The following is a 17,546-nucleotide window of genomic DNA, read 5'->3' as shown; positions in this document are numbered from 1 at the left end:
ATGAGAATTATTTCAAGCAGACCCTCGACCTCCACAGTGTTAATCAGCCTGCAAGCTTTAGCCATCCATTTAGCTATCACTGTTGAAAGTCTGTTGCTTGTAGAGTTGTCCAGGAGTCTTTATTGCAAACTATCCAACATGGTCTGCCTTTGACCAGAGGGGGGCTCTCAGCATCAGCTGTGTGCTCGGCCAGCAAGTGGTATTTGAGATTCGATGTACTCTGGTGGTAACTCAATTCACGTCGACAGTATTAAATAAACCCTTTGTGACGGTGAGAGGAGGGACCAAGAAGTTACTAAAAAAGCTTTGCCTCCTTTATCAACTCATATAAAGTTACTCACAAGCAGGGCAGTTGGTACAGGTGGATGTGGTTAAGATACGATGGAGCCTTGTCATTAAGGGCTTTGTATGTTAGGAGAAGGATTTTAAATTCTATTGTGAATTTCACAGGGAGCCAGTGGAGAGAAGCTAATATGGGAGAGATATATTTATTTATCAGCTGTTATGCAGACCTGGGCTCCCAATTTTTGTTAAATGAGCAGTTTTTTAAAATGCAAACATATAAAATACAAAAATACATTTGACATGATGTCACAATAGGTCTTCTGAAAATGACATGAACTGTAACAGGTAATTTATTGACTGCTAAACAGGAGGGGTGTATGCACCTTTCTGAACTAATTTAGCACTAGTTTAGCTTGTTAGGCACACTAAACTTTAACTCTTGAATAAAACTTGCTTAGATGTCATCACCTGACCAGCCTTTTAACAGGCGGTCACAGCACCAAGGTCACCCAACCCTGGTTTTTTTGTAATGACTGTTTTTCCTGTCAGCGTCTGTGCCAGGTGCCTCAGGTCAGGTGCTGTCCGTGGTGCTGAAACTGGAAGACCCCAGGATCTCTACAGCTGACACATAGGATGAAGCCGTTCGGAAATATACATTCTAGGTAGATCAGCGGGGGGGGGTGTCATTAGAAACCAGAGAAAGGCAGAAGTATGAACAAAGAAAACAATACACAGTCCTTTCAGAACAAACTCTTTACAAGCCAATGGTAAATCAGACAGTCTCTAAGCAACTGATGCCATGAGGGTGAGAGAGAGCCGTACTGAGTTTAAAGTGTCAGTGCATGCCAACAACACAGTGATAAGAAAAAGTAAGTGAACTCTTTAGAAATACTTGCATTCACAAGATTATCTTGTTCTGCAATCCTGACTTTGTGTTTTTATAGTTTATTGTTTTTAATGTGTCATTTTGGATTTTTGATACTGATTTTATATGATTCATGTGTTTATGTTTTACTGTTCTGAAGGTCTTAACTATATGTCAGGGCACCAGTCAGAATGAATAAATAAAGGTGGTGATAACACACAAGTCATCGGTTCTTGTCAATGTTGGATACAACATTCAAACATTCACAGTGTTGACTGTAAACGGTATGTGAACCCCTAGGATGATGGCATCCTACAAAAATTAATGAAATTTAAAAAACTGAAGTCAGGAGTTGGTCAGTATGAATGCAGAGAAGAGGAGCAGGTGTTTCACATGCCATTTGTGTGTAGAAAGTGTCCACTAGCAGAAAGTAGTGTAAATATCATTATTATTTTATTATTAATTTACTGTCTATTGGCTTTTAGAAAACGTACTAGTCTGGCATAAAGCTGCTACAAGTAGACTATTTCCTGGATAACGTTTCAGAAATGATTTGTGAAGCCCTATATGTAGGCTCATTATTTACTAGAATTTGACAATCTTTTGAATTTGTTAATCCTAAAGGTTAAGAGTATATGGTCCTTTTTGCTTGTAGACTTTGTACAATTGCATTTTGCTTGTTTGTTTTGTTTTACTGCACAGTGAATATCACAAACAGGAAGATCTCAGTATAAAAATAGGTTAATGATCATGTGGACGGGCGGGGTGGTAAAGAGGCGTGGACGGAGCCAACATCACAGGCCAATGCAGCTTCCTGCACGGCGTGTACCTCCGTCTGAGGACCAGGTTTCTCTCATCCGGAGGAGTTCTGGCTGGATGTTCCCTTGAGGCGTCTCCAGTATCAGGATGAAACCGATATAGTGATAAAGGGACACCCAGAAGCGGATCTTGTTTTCACTCTCCTACAGGCGGAGAGATGAAGAATCCATTGGCCGATGTAGCCCTGACATTGTGGCTATTTCTGGAGGTGAGCGACGCTTGTCATTGTTACCGTGAGGGCCGTTATTGTTAGAGCTGTGACAGACGAGTGCGTCTGGTTGGGAGACTGCTGTTGACCCCCTGGTGCGTTTGATCTGTCGAGGTAATAAGTGGTTTTGCTGGGACTTACTGTGCTGCCAGCAGGCTGCTTGCGTTGTAGCTGCGAAGGTGCCTCTCGGTATTGTTTCCACAGCCTTGGTTGCCCAACACAATTTAAAACGAACGTAATTCAGTATTCCCTCACTTAGCGCACAAATTACGCACATCTGAGCGGACGCATTTGGTTTCATATATTTTATATGGCATCTTCTTTTAACTTCGGCATGTAACTGACCCACTAAGAAACACCTAATATCAATAAAATCTTAACTTTTAGATTGGCCGACACTGCTCCGACCTCGATCGTGATGCAAGTCCCTGCATAGGACGAGAACAAAAGCAGAAATCTACCTATTAAAAAAGAGGCGATAGTGCTGGGGCATATTTACTGCAGTGATTTTTGGCGATAAAACCACATCACATTGTTTAGTGAGCGCAAACAGGGAAGGCCACTTGGTGCCTGAGAGTTACAGTACCTGAGATTCATCCTTTGTCTTTGTGCCCAGACCCTGCAGCTAGGCTACTCACTAAGTTACTGTAGAACACACACACACACACACAGGCAGGAGGCTGGGTGCAATTTTAGGCAATGATCTCATTATGTTTTACATGATATGTTTCATATCCCTTTATGTCAGGAGCCACGTGAAACCATTATCATGTCGGCGAAGGCCGGGCTCCTCTGTTGTTTACCTTGAGTCTTGGTGTTTCTAAATGGGTATCATTTTGTTCTGCATGTCCTTGGGGATTTAAGGGTCTTAAAGGAGGATGAAAGGAAAACAGTCAGCTCTTTTACGGGTATATGAATGCAACAAATATGGTCACGGTCCCGTTTTCCTGCAGTTCATTGGCACCGATACTCTGTTCATGTTTTATTAACTCTCAACATGATTTGATTTTATTTGACTTTCTGACCACATCCTTTTTAAGTGTGATCAGGGAGTGCAGAGGGAATTGAGCTGCTTAGACCTTGTGCTGGTACTGCTCTGCTTACTCTGATGAATGATAATTGTTAAATATGATTCAGCCTGAATGTCTGGATTGAGATATTTTGCCCTATTTTGGAGCGTTGACTGCCAGAAGTGTAACGCAGTGATTTATTGTACAGCATATTGTTTTGAAAGCTACCCAGGCGAATCCCCCAGTCAGTTTGTGTAAGCCAAAGTCACACCAGTTCTTGTGGAAATACAAATCGGAAGTCCATTTTTCATCTCAAACATGTCATGTTTGCTGTTCATGCCTGACGAGTTTCTATTCACATTCATTTAATTAGGTATTCAGCCTTGGAGCTGCTGCACGTTGTGTCAAAACCCTGTGACACACATTAGATAAAGGCAGTAATGGGCAAGGTTTCCTCATTAACAGTGGTACGAGGTTTACACATTCCCAAACATACAGTATAGTATTTATTTAAAAATGTGTGCACTTTAGGTTCAAAGCACATATAGTAATGATTCAGCTGTGTAGTGGCAGCCGCTCACTGTTAGGGAACCCTGCTAGCACAGCACACAGTCTATCAATGTGTGCTTTGTCTTTGTCATTCTTTTATTGACACGTCTAACGAGCGTGGAGCAGGCAGAAGTGCTGATGTAAAAACAGGTGACTGATCGCATGTCTACATCCGTGTGGAGCTACCCAGAGTGCAAATCAGGCTAGTAGTTCCCAGTTTTGGAAAGACTGAGATTTATGAAACACAATTCCTATGTCTGGCTTTATAACCCTGTTTTAATAAAAGAGCAGAGTTTGCATATTTCTGCATTGTGTGTACACAGAATTTGTCAAAGAAACAGCACGTCTGACTGCAGCAGGTCAGTAGTCTGGTTAATATTGATATTCCACACATGGAGGATAATGGGGAAGATAGGTGTCTCAAAACAGCCTAGGCACAATGGAGCATGAAATTTTAGCCTTTAAGCATCTTTTTTAATTGAATTCCTCTGACTCTGAAACAACATGTTCAGTGCAACATGATTTCCTCTAATAACAAAAGGATGCACAATAGATTCTGGCCTTACAATCTACTGCGGCATACAAAATGAAAACAAATAAATGTAGTCAGTATTATGTAATAATGCTCATTAATCTGCTGTGAAAAAGATATAAATACAGTAGCAGTAACAAAAAAAAAACCTACACTTGAAAACTTGAGCAAGAATAATGAATGTGCTGCATTACTGTAAGCATAGATGATGTCCAGAGTCTGTCTACACTACAGTCAGTCTTCCTACTTAAAAGGTCAAATGTTGATCGCAGCTGTTCTTTACTGCTTCTGTTCTGTTATACTACTAAGACACCAAACCTTAGATTTACAATTTAAGATACTGGGAAAGTACAGTACAGTGGAACAGTAATTCAAAGGCAATACATTTCATTTTCTTTTTTCCAAAACATTTTCCATACATCCCAGTTTCCTCCATACATATAAATGTACGGCAGTGGTGGCGAAGGTCTCGTAGTGATTGTGTACACGTAAATGTGAAGCTAGGTCAGGCCATATTTTACCTGAATGGAGCACGTTTTTCCTCTGGACAGTTTTCAGTGTGGGGTATCTCAGACTTACCATAAACTGTCAGGTGTTCACCTTTCATCAGTCTACATTATACTTACATCAACATAAGTTGTGCTGTGCGCTGAATGGAAATATGGCTTTTAGAGTTCAGCTGCTTGCTTATTCAGTTTTATAGATGGAGATAAAGGGGACAGGAGTGTGACAAACACACCCTCACAGTGTAATCTCATTGCCTTCTAAAGGCTTTCTGTTGTATGATTGTGCTTAGCAGTGCATTTTGTTGCATTGGATCCATTTGTGTGGTTAGGTGCTGTTTTTGCTTAATGATCAACATTCTTCGAGGAAACCTCTCCTACAGAATGTTAACCCGCTGTAAACAATTAGTATTAAAACTTCACAATCATCTTCAATGGTTTGAACATACAAGGAATTTGACTCCGGTACAGAGGCTGTCAGTGTGTGTGCAGGCAACAGGGATTAGAAGTAATACACAAAGCAGAAAGTGAAAAATAAAAACAATGAAAAAAGTTGTTAAAATTATAAATTCTTCAGCAAAGTAAAATCACAGTAACTTTTTGATGTAGAAATTTTACTTGGATACATAATATGAGAGAGAAATATTAAACTCAAATTGCTTAGTCCATTATTTATACTTGTGGGTAGCATCATAATGTGGAGGTTAGTTATAGAAAACAATCAGTTTTGTGTTTAGAAAACATTACTAATGACATGCTAATATGGCATGAATAGAGCATTACATTAGTGGTTGGATTTGTTATTCACTCACATCATGTTGGATGGAAAAGATTTCCATGGTAACAACTTGCAGGTATTCATTTTACATGACACCTCAGAATGGTGCTGTATAATACTGACTCTTAATAATAAATATAATTTTCACTCTGAACTTTTGAACAGCATGTGTGTTGAGCTTCATTTGTATCATAGGCAGAGTGTGTGTGCATATTCTAAATCAGGGTTAAGTTACCGCTAATGATCCTTCTGGATTCCAGAAACATATTATTTATGTCAGATGTAATTACCAGCTGGAAAAATTATAATTAAGATCATTCCAGAGACATGGCTGTTGTCGACTGGCCAAGCCCCACAGTGTAATTAACATCTATGTTGCCAAAGGTTTTGTACATTAGAATTTTATTTTGAACATTTGAACAGTGTGCAGAAGCTTGTTTTGGACAGTTGTTACAAATCTTTGGCCTTTTTTTTTTTTACTACTGTGTGACAGTTAATTGCACAATTATAAAAATGTAGCTTAATTTGAAATACTTGATGTTATGTAATCCCCCACAGCTGAGTTGCAGTAGGGCAGCAAGAGTTATTTCTCAGGCCTCTCTGGGCAGCTGACATCCACTATTGCTCCCTAAGCTGCTGAGAGACTGGCTCAGGGACTTTGCACTTTGGATGGATTTTGTGATTCTATCATTTATGAAAATACCTGAGTCTGGCCCTGTGTTCTGCTCTGGTTTCTTGTGTCACAATGACAAACACTACGTGGAAGCACTTTATCTTGTTTTTAGCAAAGCATTACTTTAGCATCTTTGTTCCAAACTAAACCTTAGCCAGCATTTCCTGTATGCATCGAGTCAGTTTAGAGGTAGTTAGCCTCTAAATTAAAACAACTTTGTGTTATGCTAAATGACACTAAATACTGTGTTAATATTTAGCTTTGTTTGACAGTAAATTCAAGTTGGCTACACTATTCCCTATTAAAAAGTTTACTAAAACCAAACCAAATGTGACTTGTTTCTAGTGTATATTACTCTTACTGGCCATATAAGTACAGTGCATATAAGCGGATCCAATTCAGAACTACAGTCCTGAACTTGAATGGACTCGGATGCGTTTTTGAGATACGCATGTCACGAAACCGAGAGGTTCTATATTGTGTGTGTGCATGTGGTTTTTCTTTGCTGGTTGGTGGGCAATTTAGAGTCACCAATAAACCTAAAGCACATCTTTGGACTGTGGGAGGAAGCCGGAGTACCCAGAGAGAACCCAGAGCAGGCACAGGGAGGACATGCAAACTTCGAACAGAAAGGCACCGGCTTGACTTGTTGTTATACTTCACCTTTTTTAAAATTGTCTTAATTTAGACATTTTAAGTCTTCCATAAACGTCGACAAGCAGCTTGATTGTCACTGTAGTTAAAGTCCCGTGGAGTTTGCTTTCCTTTTTTCCCTGAAGTTAAACATGTTGTTGTTGAAGCAACTCAGCACACAGTCTAGTATGTTTTTTTGCAACTGGGTCAATATTCAAAATCTCTTTTTGACTTACTTCTCTTTAATGCCAAGCTATTTCCTACCAATTCTAACTTGTGTCTAAGTGTTTGTTAAAAGGATATAGAGTTTATTCCTGCTCCCCTGGCAGGCTGAAACGCCATTTAGACCAAAACAACAAATTATACTGCCTTGGAATTGAGGATAACAAGAAAACTTTTTCATGATTGGTGTGCAACATACCCCATTAAAAAACCTTTGTGAAACACTGCAAGCCAGCAGAATTCTAATGAGTTTGAAGGTCCTGTATTGAAACAAAGCAGTGTTCAGTAATTGGTGGCTTTTCCCAAGGATATTTTTTTTTATTGGCCAGCCTGCTTTCACAGTCTCATCTCTGCAGCATTTAAATGTCTTTTAAAGCAGGAAAACACATTCTGTGATTCTGTAGCGGTCATTTCCCCATGCGGCTTCACGGATGGACATTTTCTCTCACTGTCAGCACATTCACTGAACTTTAATTAGAGAAAGACAATGAACAGAGCTGGACAGTGACCATTTGCTGCAGAGTGTTAGGGACAATCAGGTCCACACTGATGTAGATGGATAGCAAGACATTTAAGAACTGTGAAATTAAATCTTTGTTATTTAACCTTGCCCTTGTTTATCAAAAACACGCATTTGCCCTTTTATATGAGTATTGGAGTTTTGTCCTGTTTCTACACATTCCATACATAGTAATGTATAGAATGAACGGTTTTAATTTAGAATTTGGTATAGACTTGGCTATCTAGACAACCATTAGAGAGAATCCCTGGTACTTTAGTACACATATTTGTGTTCCCCAGTGAATGCATCCAAATGATTTTTGTGATTCCCCTGCCTTTTCATCGAGCACCATCAACCTGTCAGTGGTGTAATCTATCCACTGAACATCTCAGCATCTATAAAGATTGCCATTAGATTTGGTACATATATTCAAGGTCACCTAGAAAATGAACCTCCTTTAGCTATAGAGCTCAAAGCATATAGCTGACATGTACTTTGATGAATACTCCATAGTCTGGATTCCTTGTTTCAAGTGTTTAATGAAATTTTCTTTAACTTTCTTTAAAAAAAACTCCCCAAGCTTCCTTCTAGCACGTCTCTCAGGTCAAGATGTCAGCTTTGGACTCAAGATAGCTTCTTATACAGCCGACAGATTGCTATCAAATCTGAACTCAGTCATGCATCTGCGAGGCCGATCCCTGCTGATCTGTTGTGTTGATAGAATGTCAATTGTCATAGGAATCAGAGAGCATTTCAGCTGCTCTGTGATTTTTATTTTTTGAGATTTTAAAACTAAAGAAAGAAAAACAAACAACAAGTTAAGTGGACTTGCTCACTATTCTGTAGATGACAGTATCTAACACTGAAAAATGGATTGTGCACTTCATGTGTGGACAGGATTTCCCATCAGCGACCACAGTGAAGCAGAACAGTTTGGACAAGTAGAGTGGGTGTTTTATCATCTCACTGAGATGGGATGGGGTGTTTTTCTTTACTGCAGCTGTACCTTTATATCTCCCCTGCCGTCTTTCTTTCAGCCTCTCTTGCTGTGCGTGTTTCTGACATTACTTTTCAGCCAAAGTGACACAGTGTGGTCCCATTCTTCGCCACTGGTCTAACAAATAACCTATTGTGTTGGCAAGTAGTGAGCCACCAAAACAGCATGAGCTGCCACTCTGCAGCTCTGCGCTCCACACAGTGACAGAGATGTGGTTGGATTTTGTTGTATTCTTCTGGACCTTAGTGATCACACTGCTAGAAGTAAAAATGTGGACTTAAATGAGAGATAAAAATAAAAATCCTTTAATTTTACTCCTACGCTGAAGAATATAAAAGCTTCCAGATGTTAGGCTGGGTAGTATGACTGCAGTATAATAACAGCAGTGAGCCTTCTGAGACATGTTGTGGCTTGGTGCCACCCTGTAGGAAGCCATGTCCCTGCAGCATGGTGCACGTCATGTAGCATGCTTTCCTCTTTCTGCCTTCATCTGACTCCTTTTCTCCCCTGTATCACTTTCCCTCTCTCTTTCTTCATTTCCTCTCACTCTCTGCATGTCCTGTACTGCTTCTTTCTGTGTGCTGAATGATGAAGTCCTTGATACACCACTACAAAGCTGGTTGTAGCTTGACAGAAGATCATTCAAAGACGGCTAATTAAAGGCGATCCCCAGCCGACCATGCGTTGCTGCTCTGAGCAGTATGAAATGAAAGGATCCAGGGAGATCCTGGCTGCTCTGCATATTACTGTCAGCAGTTATCAGATTAGTTAAGGAACATCTCTCTATAAGACACAGTAGGCTTATGCCTTCCAAATCAGAAGCCTGTAGGTGCAGTGCTTATTTTGTAAATTATAAGGTCCCGAAATATCATTGGCTGAAGGACCCAGCATGTCGAGAGGAAGTCACGGAATGAAAAATGTCCTACATGACTTGTGCATTTCTCGTAGTTTCTACACTAAGGGAGCAGTTTAGAGGCAAAACATAATTTCTTATGTTTGTAGCGGCCAAAAAAATCACATCACACATCACAAGAAGACACGTGTACGAGTTATAAATGTCGTGTGAGAGTGATGCTGAATAAATTAAGACTGGGGGCCTCTGACCTCTTATCTGTTTAATCAATAGCAAACATGACATTTGGGGCCTTATTACTCCACTACACCTTAACATTTTCATATAATGCAGTATGATTTAAATAAACATGTTCTTATCTTCAGTTATTTAAAACAGCCCATAATGCAGTGATGGGGCAGGAGTCCTCTTTCATGTTAATCTGTGCTTTGCTTCAGACCTCATCATCACACCGGCTTGTAGCCTACTGACCTTTTCATTAACACCTGTAGGCTTTATAACTGGCCTGTTTAGCTTCTGATTTCTGACTAGCTTCACTCTGTTGCAACTTGAAATACTTCAGCAAATTCAATCTTTTTTGCTCTGTCTAGCATAACAGTGAATGTGCACCTGGCCCAGTGTGACCTGGTTACATTGTGATGTAATTAGCCTAACTTGTATTGTATTTAATTATTCTAATTTTATTCTTCTGAATCCAGTTCTGGTGTGTTCTGGCACAAATGAACCCCTGAGTAGCAGAGACAGGAATGAATTGGAGACTCCTCTATATAAAATGAACTCCTGCTTTATATTACAGCTCAACAAACCTGTTGGTTCTTAGCACAATGGAAGAAAAGTTTACGGAGAACGGAGTAACATTTTAGAGTTAAGGAAAAATATAATAATAATAATGATAGCAGGAATATTACTCTAACTGTTGCATGATATAATGAATTTCACAGTTGTGATAATGATGGAGAACAGCAATCTAGTTTTATGATAGGATGCTTAAGGAAAAAGGCTGGAAATCTTGCAACAATGACTTTATTTATAGACTTATAGGAGGCATAAAGGATAAATATTTACTACTGTATAAGTGACACCAGCCTATATTCCTTGGACTGACTACAGTACAGGTGCTTATCGTTATAGTGATAAGTACAATATAAACAAATGCTTTAGGTAATGTTGCCTGATCTGGTGTGCATCTCAGAAAAACTGCTGCTCAGATCTTTCCTGCCACGATACAATAAACAATAAAGAACAAGGTCCAAAGTGTAGTTTCATTCATTAACAAACATTTATTTCTGTGATTATCAGAATATTTGTTGCAACACACTTTTTTACCTTACTTCTCTTTGTTTCAGTACTGAATCCATAAGCACCATATTTACAATTATAGTGTATAATTTATTTTTCCTTTTCTCTAAAACGGCTGCTTGGTCCTCCACACCTACAAAGCCAGCTGCAGCCTGGGGTCTAGTCTAGTTTAAACTAGTCGGATGTGGAACCTCTGTGATCTTCTGGTTCACTCTCACTGGGCAAAGAGAAACCGGTGGTGTTTCTCAACCCTTTTGTGTGATTGGTTTTCACAATCCATGCTAGCTAAAAGTGGCTAATTGTGCCAGTTTGTCTGTCCTTTGTTTCAGTATAAAAGATTTGTCTGTCCATCTTTACTGTGTTGTTTCGCTGCTTTGTGGAAGATGCAAGTTTGGCATAAAAATGCTCTTTGTGTGAATAGTGTCATTCTTTAATAAACACTGAACTTTAATCTGTCCCTCTCTTTTACAGTGTGTAGAAGCCAAAAAGTACTGTTGGTATTTTGAAGGTGGATATCCTATCTACTTTATGTAAGTGCCACAGTGTTCTACAATTTTAAACCACCTAACGTGAAACTTTGCACACAAAAATCTTGAAATGTACAACTCAGTATGTGGAGAACATCATACAGCATGTCTGGGATTGATGGCAACTTCTGTACATCATTCTGATCTGCTGACCTAATGATCAGACTTTCTAAATAATGTTTGTCTCTTATACAGATGTACCAAGGCCAGTGTCTTGCTCTCCTGCAGTTTATGGCAGCTGTAAAAAAGTTAAATGCATTACAAAATAAAACACAGCTGCTCTGAAAAGCTTTGAAAGTGGAATGACCAGCACTGTTCTTGCCCAGTCCTCCATGATCCACAGCTCAATGACACACGAACACAAGATTTGGGGAATCCAAAAAAAAAAACATCTAATGAGGGGAGGGGGATGTCATAGAGTGCATACAGTACATGCAGCAGCTGAAACGCTGCTACAGTACATAGTAAACATTCATTTCCATAATCAATCAATCAATCAATCAATCAATCAATCAATCAGTCAGTCAGTCAGACTTTATTCATATAGCACCTTTCATACAGGTTCAGTTCAAAGTGCTGGAAATAATATACATCAATGTGAAATGGGCCATTCTGCATAATATATACTTTTACTTTTCGTACTTTGAGTATGTTTTCATGCTAATACTTTTGTACTTTTCCATAAGTAACATTTTGAATGCAGGACTATTACTTGTAAAAGCGTGTGCATTTTTACACTTACACTTTTACTTAAGTAAGGGATCAGAGTACTTCTTCCACCACTGTGTTTAATCTTGTAATTATGACTTGTGTATCTTATCAATACAGGAAAATAACTTCAAATAATAAAAACTAATTTCAAAGTCAGGAATCAGTGAATTGGACTTTGAGAAACCATCCATTCATCCATTATATCTACCACTTATTCCTGAACAGGGTCACAGGGGGGCTGGAGCCACTCCTGGCTGACATTAGGTGAGAGACGAGGTACACCCTGTACAGGTGTCAGTCTGTCACAGGGTTGACATAGTACTTTAAGAATCTCTTAGCTAAATATATTCCTAACTCTGTGCCATACCTCTGGTACAAAGAAGGTGTACATATGCAAACATGAAGGGACTGATGTATATGTGACACAGTGTAAAGATTACTGGTTTTCAAGCTGTGGACCCTGGGGCCTCCAGGAACAGTGGTTGCTCATTTGAAATACCAGACAGGAAAGGTAGTCTGAGGAATGTACCGTCATGCTGGCTGTCCAAAGTCATCCATCACACTACACACACACACACACACACACACACACACACACAAACAAACCTTATTATTTCAGCTATATTAATGCAGGTTTCATGTCCCTCTCCACAGACTGATCAATCAATCTTTTCTGAATAATTGTCTCCCAGGCTGCTGGGACTGCCATTTAAGCCAAAACTTTTGTTTACGAAGCAGAAAGTGTGATTAACGGCAGCGCTGCAGTACACCTGTGTCTGCTGCTTTGAGGCCTGTAGCAGTGGAAATGCAAGTGCACTATAACAAGATCTCTGTGCTGCAATAAAACAGCAAATACTGTAGACAGTAAGTGATTCAGTGCAAGAGGGAAACTTTTTTTTTTCTTAGTTCTTTCCTCGGCTCTGAAATAACAAAGTATTGATTTCATCACCATGATTGTGTGTTGGTGTCTGTTCAAGTACATTGTTGATGAATGTGAGTGTGTGCACCAGTGATGTACTGGCCATTGCACATACCGGTACAGATCCAGGTGGACTGCTGCATCTACAGGCCAGTAGAAAAAAGTAAAAAAAAGAAAATCCATAATTTTTTACATAAATCTATACATGTGTATGTACTGTATATGGCTTTTCGTTACAGATGCCGCTCCTACGAGGACTGCTGTGGGACTCGCTGCTGTGTGAGAGCCCTGTCCATCCAGAGACTGTGGTACTTCTGGTGAGTTACAGTTTGGGCTGTGTGCTTTTCTCGTTTTGGATGGATAGAACAAAATGCCCTGTTATAAGCTGGGTCAGACAAAAAAGTGCCTCACTGAGATTTAGAGTTCTTTATCAGTGAGGAGTTTCTTTTCACAGTTAAAATACTACTAAATAAATAAAGAGTCTTATAATCGTGGAGCGAACCATGAATATACTAAGCACAGAGGTATTAAGGGCATGTGGGAAATCTTTGTCAGTGAGGAGTTTCTTTTCCTGACCACGATGAAGTAAACACTGTTAACACTTGGTGGGTATTTTATAAGCTGATTGCAAATAATTTTTTAGAAATGCTACTAAAAATAAATATTATATTTTGCAGGAGAGGAAGATATTTTCTGTACACAAGACAAAAATATGGTTTATTTCTCGGGTAGGAGACCTGTACTGTGTGTTATAACCACTTTTTTTTTTGTCCCTTTCTACATTTCCTGTCTCGCTACACTGCCAAATAAAGGCAAGATGCAAAAAAATTGTCATTTTAAAAAACAAGTTACTTCATGTGAGATACTGTAAGGAGGGAAAGCATTGCTGCGTTGTGAGATGAGGTCTCTACCTGCTGAAATCACATGTGCACGCTCAGGAATTTTAATGTGACTTTTTGATAAAGCTAAACTTAACTCAGGGCCCACTTACAATCTTTTTCTACAGCTTACAACTGCCTGTGCATACTATGTTCCATACTTACTGTAGGTCATGTGGACACAACTTAGACTTCTGTGGAAACCCCCCCCATTATTTTCCAGGTAAAAAATTTGCTTTTCATGTTTACAAGTCAGTCGGTTTCCAAGTCGGTAAACATGAGTAAACTTGTATTGTCTGACAGTTTTACAGTTGCATTTGCTCACAGTGGTACCATACATCCAAGTCAGTGGACAGTTATTGACCAGGTGGTTGGTTGGTCATTCAAAGTCCTCAAATGCCAATGTAAGTTTTCCTTTGAGTCAGCCACAAGTTTTCAGAAGAGAGCAGTTAAGACCTTGTGAACCTTTCTGGTCTATAGAAAGGAAATTACTGTGGTGATTGTTCAGGGCTGCTCACACAAAAAAAGATGAACCAGAAATGAGAAACTATTTTTAAACCTGTAAAATTCTCCTTAGTACCAGCACAACTTCTGGAAGCATAGACAATATTGAAATGCATGTTTAAATTGAGAGATTCACAGCAGGGGAGACAATAATCCTCTCTTGTTGCTGTAGGCAGTTAGATGTGACCTTGTTGAAAATAATGCATGCAATGCATTTAGAGTCCTCCTCCACTTTTGGCTGGTCCCGTGAATCATCTGTTTCCACAATGATGATTCACATGGTGCGAAATTTGGCACGTTTTTACTCCAGATGCCCTTCCTGTCGCAACCCTCTTTATTTATCTGGGCTTGGGACTGACACAGAAGTCACTGGTGTGAAACCCCTGTGGCTAGAGGTTCCTCAACTGGGAATCAAACCCAGGCGGCAGCAGTGAGAGCACTCTATCCTAACCACCAGGCCATCAGGGATGCAGTGCATTTAGGTTATCATTCAAAATTCAGTTGGAACACAGACTAAAGCATCTGCCTTGCACCCCAGCCTTTCCATTGGTGTGCTGATAATGTTGGATTGGTGAAAGGTCCTTTTTTGTCTTTTAGGGTGCTGCTGATGATGGGAGTTCTGTTCTGCTGTGGTGCTGGTTTCTTCATCCGCAGGCGGATGTATCCGTCCCCTCTGAGAGACGAGCCAGCGTTCAACGTCTCCTTCACCAGGCACCCTGTCACCACACCAGGTACCGCAAGGTTCATGCAAATTCACAAATTAACAGGTGGAAAGTACAAACTAAAACTGACAGTGACAGTTGACATGTGGAAGTTACAGAAGTCTAGGCTGGGGTGACTGGACTATCTGTAAAAGCATGTTAGCTGATACTAAATAACAATTTCACTTCTTCTGTCCAGTTTCTCAGCAGCCAGGAAGTATGCAGGGCTATGGGGTGAATGGGATGACCGGTGGTGACCCAGGGGTTACTATGACACACCCGGCGTACCCAGCACAGCCTGGCTCTGCCCATATGATGATGAGCTCCTATCCTCCACCTCCATCCTACTGCAACCACCCACCACCGCCCTATGAACAAATATTCCAAAACAGCGACAAGAAGTAATTTCCAGAAGGCGTTATGGAGATGGAAGTTGATGAGAAAGAGGGAAGGAAGAAAAGGAAAAAGGCAGTTAGAGGCAGTGGGAAGCCTTCAGCTTAACTGTTTTTGGATCCAAGACTTGGAAAACACAATCTGCTGTCCTATAAGAAAGACTAAAAGAGGCACAGGAACCAGAATCTACTGTAAACACACACACACACTGCTTCATCTGGAGTGCTTCATTTATTCATGTTTTATGTGCACAGTGACTGCACTGGCCTTGCTGAACTGAGGATGAGGGAGGAAGAACCTGTTTCAGATCAAGGTTTGGGATTCATTCACTGTCTCTCTCCACTGTGCAGCTCAAGCTATAACGCCTGCCAGTCTCATAATGTATTAAAATGCTGGAGATGTACACTGATATACAAACTTTTCTTCAGAGCAGTTTCAAGAATGACACCGACTTATTTTCTACCCAGCATTTTACTGCACCATGGGCTCTTTAATAAAAACTGATCATTTAGTACAGATATGTAGTCTAGTTATGTAATGACAGAAGTGACGCTGTGATGATAGATGCTCTTGATCAACTGTACTGTCATATGCTGAGTGTGGGTGGTAAGTCAGTCACGTGTGCTCCGCCACTACACACCAATTCTGCCACTCCGTATGCACTGCTAGGTTCTGTTAAAGTGCACTTTATGCACTTTTCAGGTTCTGTTAAAGTGCTGGTGTATGCTTTCGGCCTCCATCTGTCTCCTCAGGTGTTCCACCTCCTTTTTATAACCCTGTGCTGAATTAATTTAAAGAAATACATGAGCACACTGTCATATCACACAATAGGTGTGTGTTTCTTCTCCTCAATATGACAATGTGACTAAAAGAGAAACGGTAAACATAGATCTCAGGTAACTATGTATCCAGTCGGCCATTCACAGACTGAATGTGAGGAATGACTTCAAATTATCGCCACACTCATTTATAATTAGTAGGAAATTTAATCTTATCATTGAATTCAATAAATTTGTTTCATTTACTGAAGCTTTTGGGAAAAATAGATTTTAAAAGTAGTCTTGCCTTTAAGTGCAGAGATGAATCAAAGGTGTTGTGTCTAGGTTGGAACATCTTACCCTGCTACCTCTGCTCTCTCTCTTCTTGCCATGATGCTGACGATAGTCAAAATAATCCAAAACATGAGATAAATGTTGGATATTGTTGTATATCTGACAAATTGTTCACCCTGAAGTCACAAATGTGTCTCAGCTCAGCTGGTGGCTTGGTGAAAGTGAGTCTGTTTTAAAGAAAATGTGTGTCCCCCTGATAATGGACATTCCAAAGAAAAAACACAAGGTTATAAAATATAACACATTGGCGAAGATTAAATCACCAGCTTCCAAGTTTACAATTAAAAAGTTGGCCCCTTGTCATGGTTCAGATATTTATGAATTGTTAGTTGTTCCATCAAAAAGATATGTAGTTTTCAAGTTGGTGATAATGTGATAGAGAACCTCAGTTTCTAGGTTTCCCCATGTTCATAAACTGATAAAGATAGTATGTAACATACAGGTACAACTGCAGTATACATTTGGACACTGCTCTCTTTACATCCTCTCTTACATGAATTAAATGTTTTTGTTTTTGCCAGCTGTCTGTTCATATGATATTAATATTTATATGAAAATCAATGTAATGTATTCAATATCATTGTAATATATAACAATTTAACACATTTAAATATGTGATTTTTAACTACACCACATAAGCTAAGACAGAAGCTACTGAGACCTGCTAAACTAGCTACATCTACCAGGCTGAGCTTGGATTTTTCTCATCTGTGACTGGAATTATCCCATTTATATTGGATAAACACAAAAGAAAAATTATGTGATACTTTTCTGGCATGAGCCAGAAGACCTTTTGTCCCATTAGCTAACAGTTCACTAAATGACCATTAGCAAATTCAATATCTTGAACAAAACACAAACAGCAGGTGGCATACTATCATACACTGGCACTGCTGCGTCGACCATAGGCCTACATTATGGGGAAAGATTTAGTTCAAATAGTTGAAAGGGCATGTTGCTATAAATATGTGCTAATATTTAAATAACAGGGAGATAAAGGAGAGAAGTGGATTCTTATGGTCATTATCTGTTCTTTGAATGTGGTGGTGTAGTTGAGAGTAATTGTACTGTGT

General features: G+C 39.6%; 1 protein-coding gene across 1 annotated transcript; it reads left to right on the top strand.

Annotated features, from left to right (window-relative positions):
- The first annotated feature begins 1,909 nt into the window (after nucleotides 1-1,909).
- On the top strand, nucleotides 1,910-17,540 carry vopp1b (VOPP1 WW domain binding protein b). Its single transcript, XM_020619438.1, has 5 exons — nucleotides 1,910-2,177; nucleotides 11,200-11,258; nucleotides 13,125-13,202; nucleotides 14,865-14,998; nucleotides 15,168-17,540. Exons 1-5 carry the CDS (start codon nucleotides 2,127-2,129, stop codon nucleotides 15,371-15,373), a joined length of 528 nt encoding a protein of 175 aa, XP_020475094.1. The 5' UTR covers nucleotides 1,910-2,126; the 3' UTR covers nucleotides 15,374-17,540.
- Nucleotides 17,541-17,546: the final 6 nt, after the last annotated feature.

Source organism: Monopterus albus, unplaced genomic scaffold, assembly GCF_001952655.1.
Source record: "Monopterus albus unplaced genomic scaffold, M_albus_1.0 scaffold219.1, whole genome shotgun sequence".
Classification (NCBI taxonomy): domain Eukaryota; kingdom Metazoa; phylum Chordata; class Actinopteri; order Synbranchiformes; family Synbranchidae; genus Monopterus; species Monopterus albus.
The sequence above is the reverse complement of the archived record's forward strand: the minus strand, read 5'-3'. Positions and strand labels throughout refer to the sequence as shown.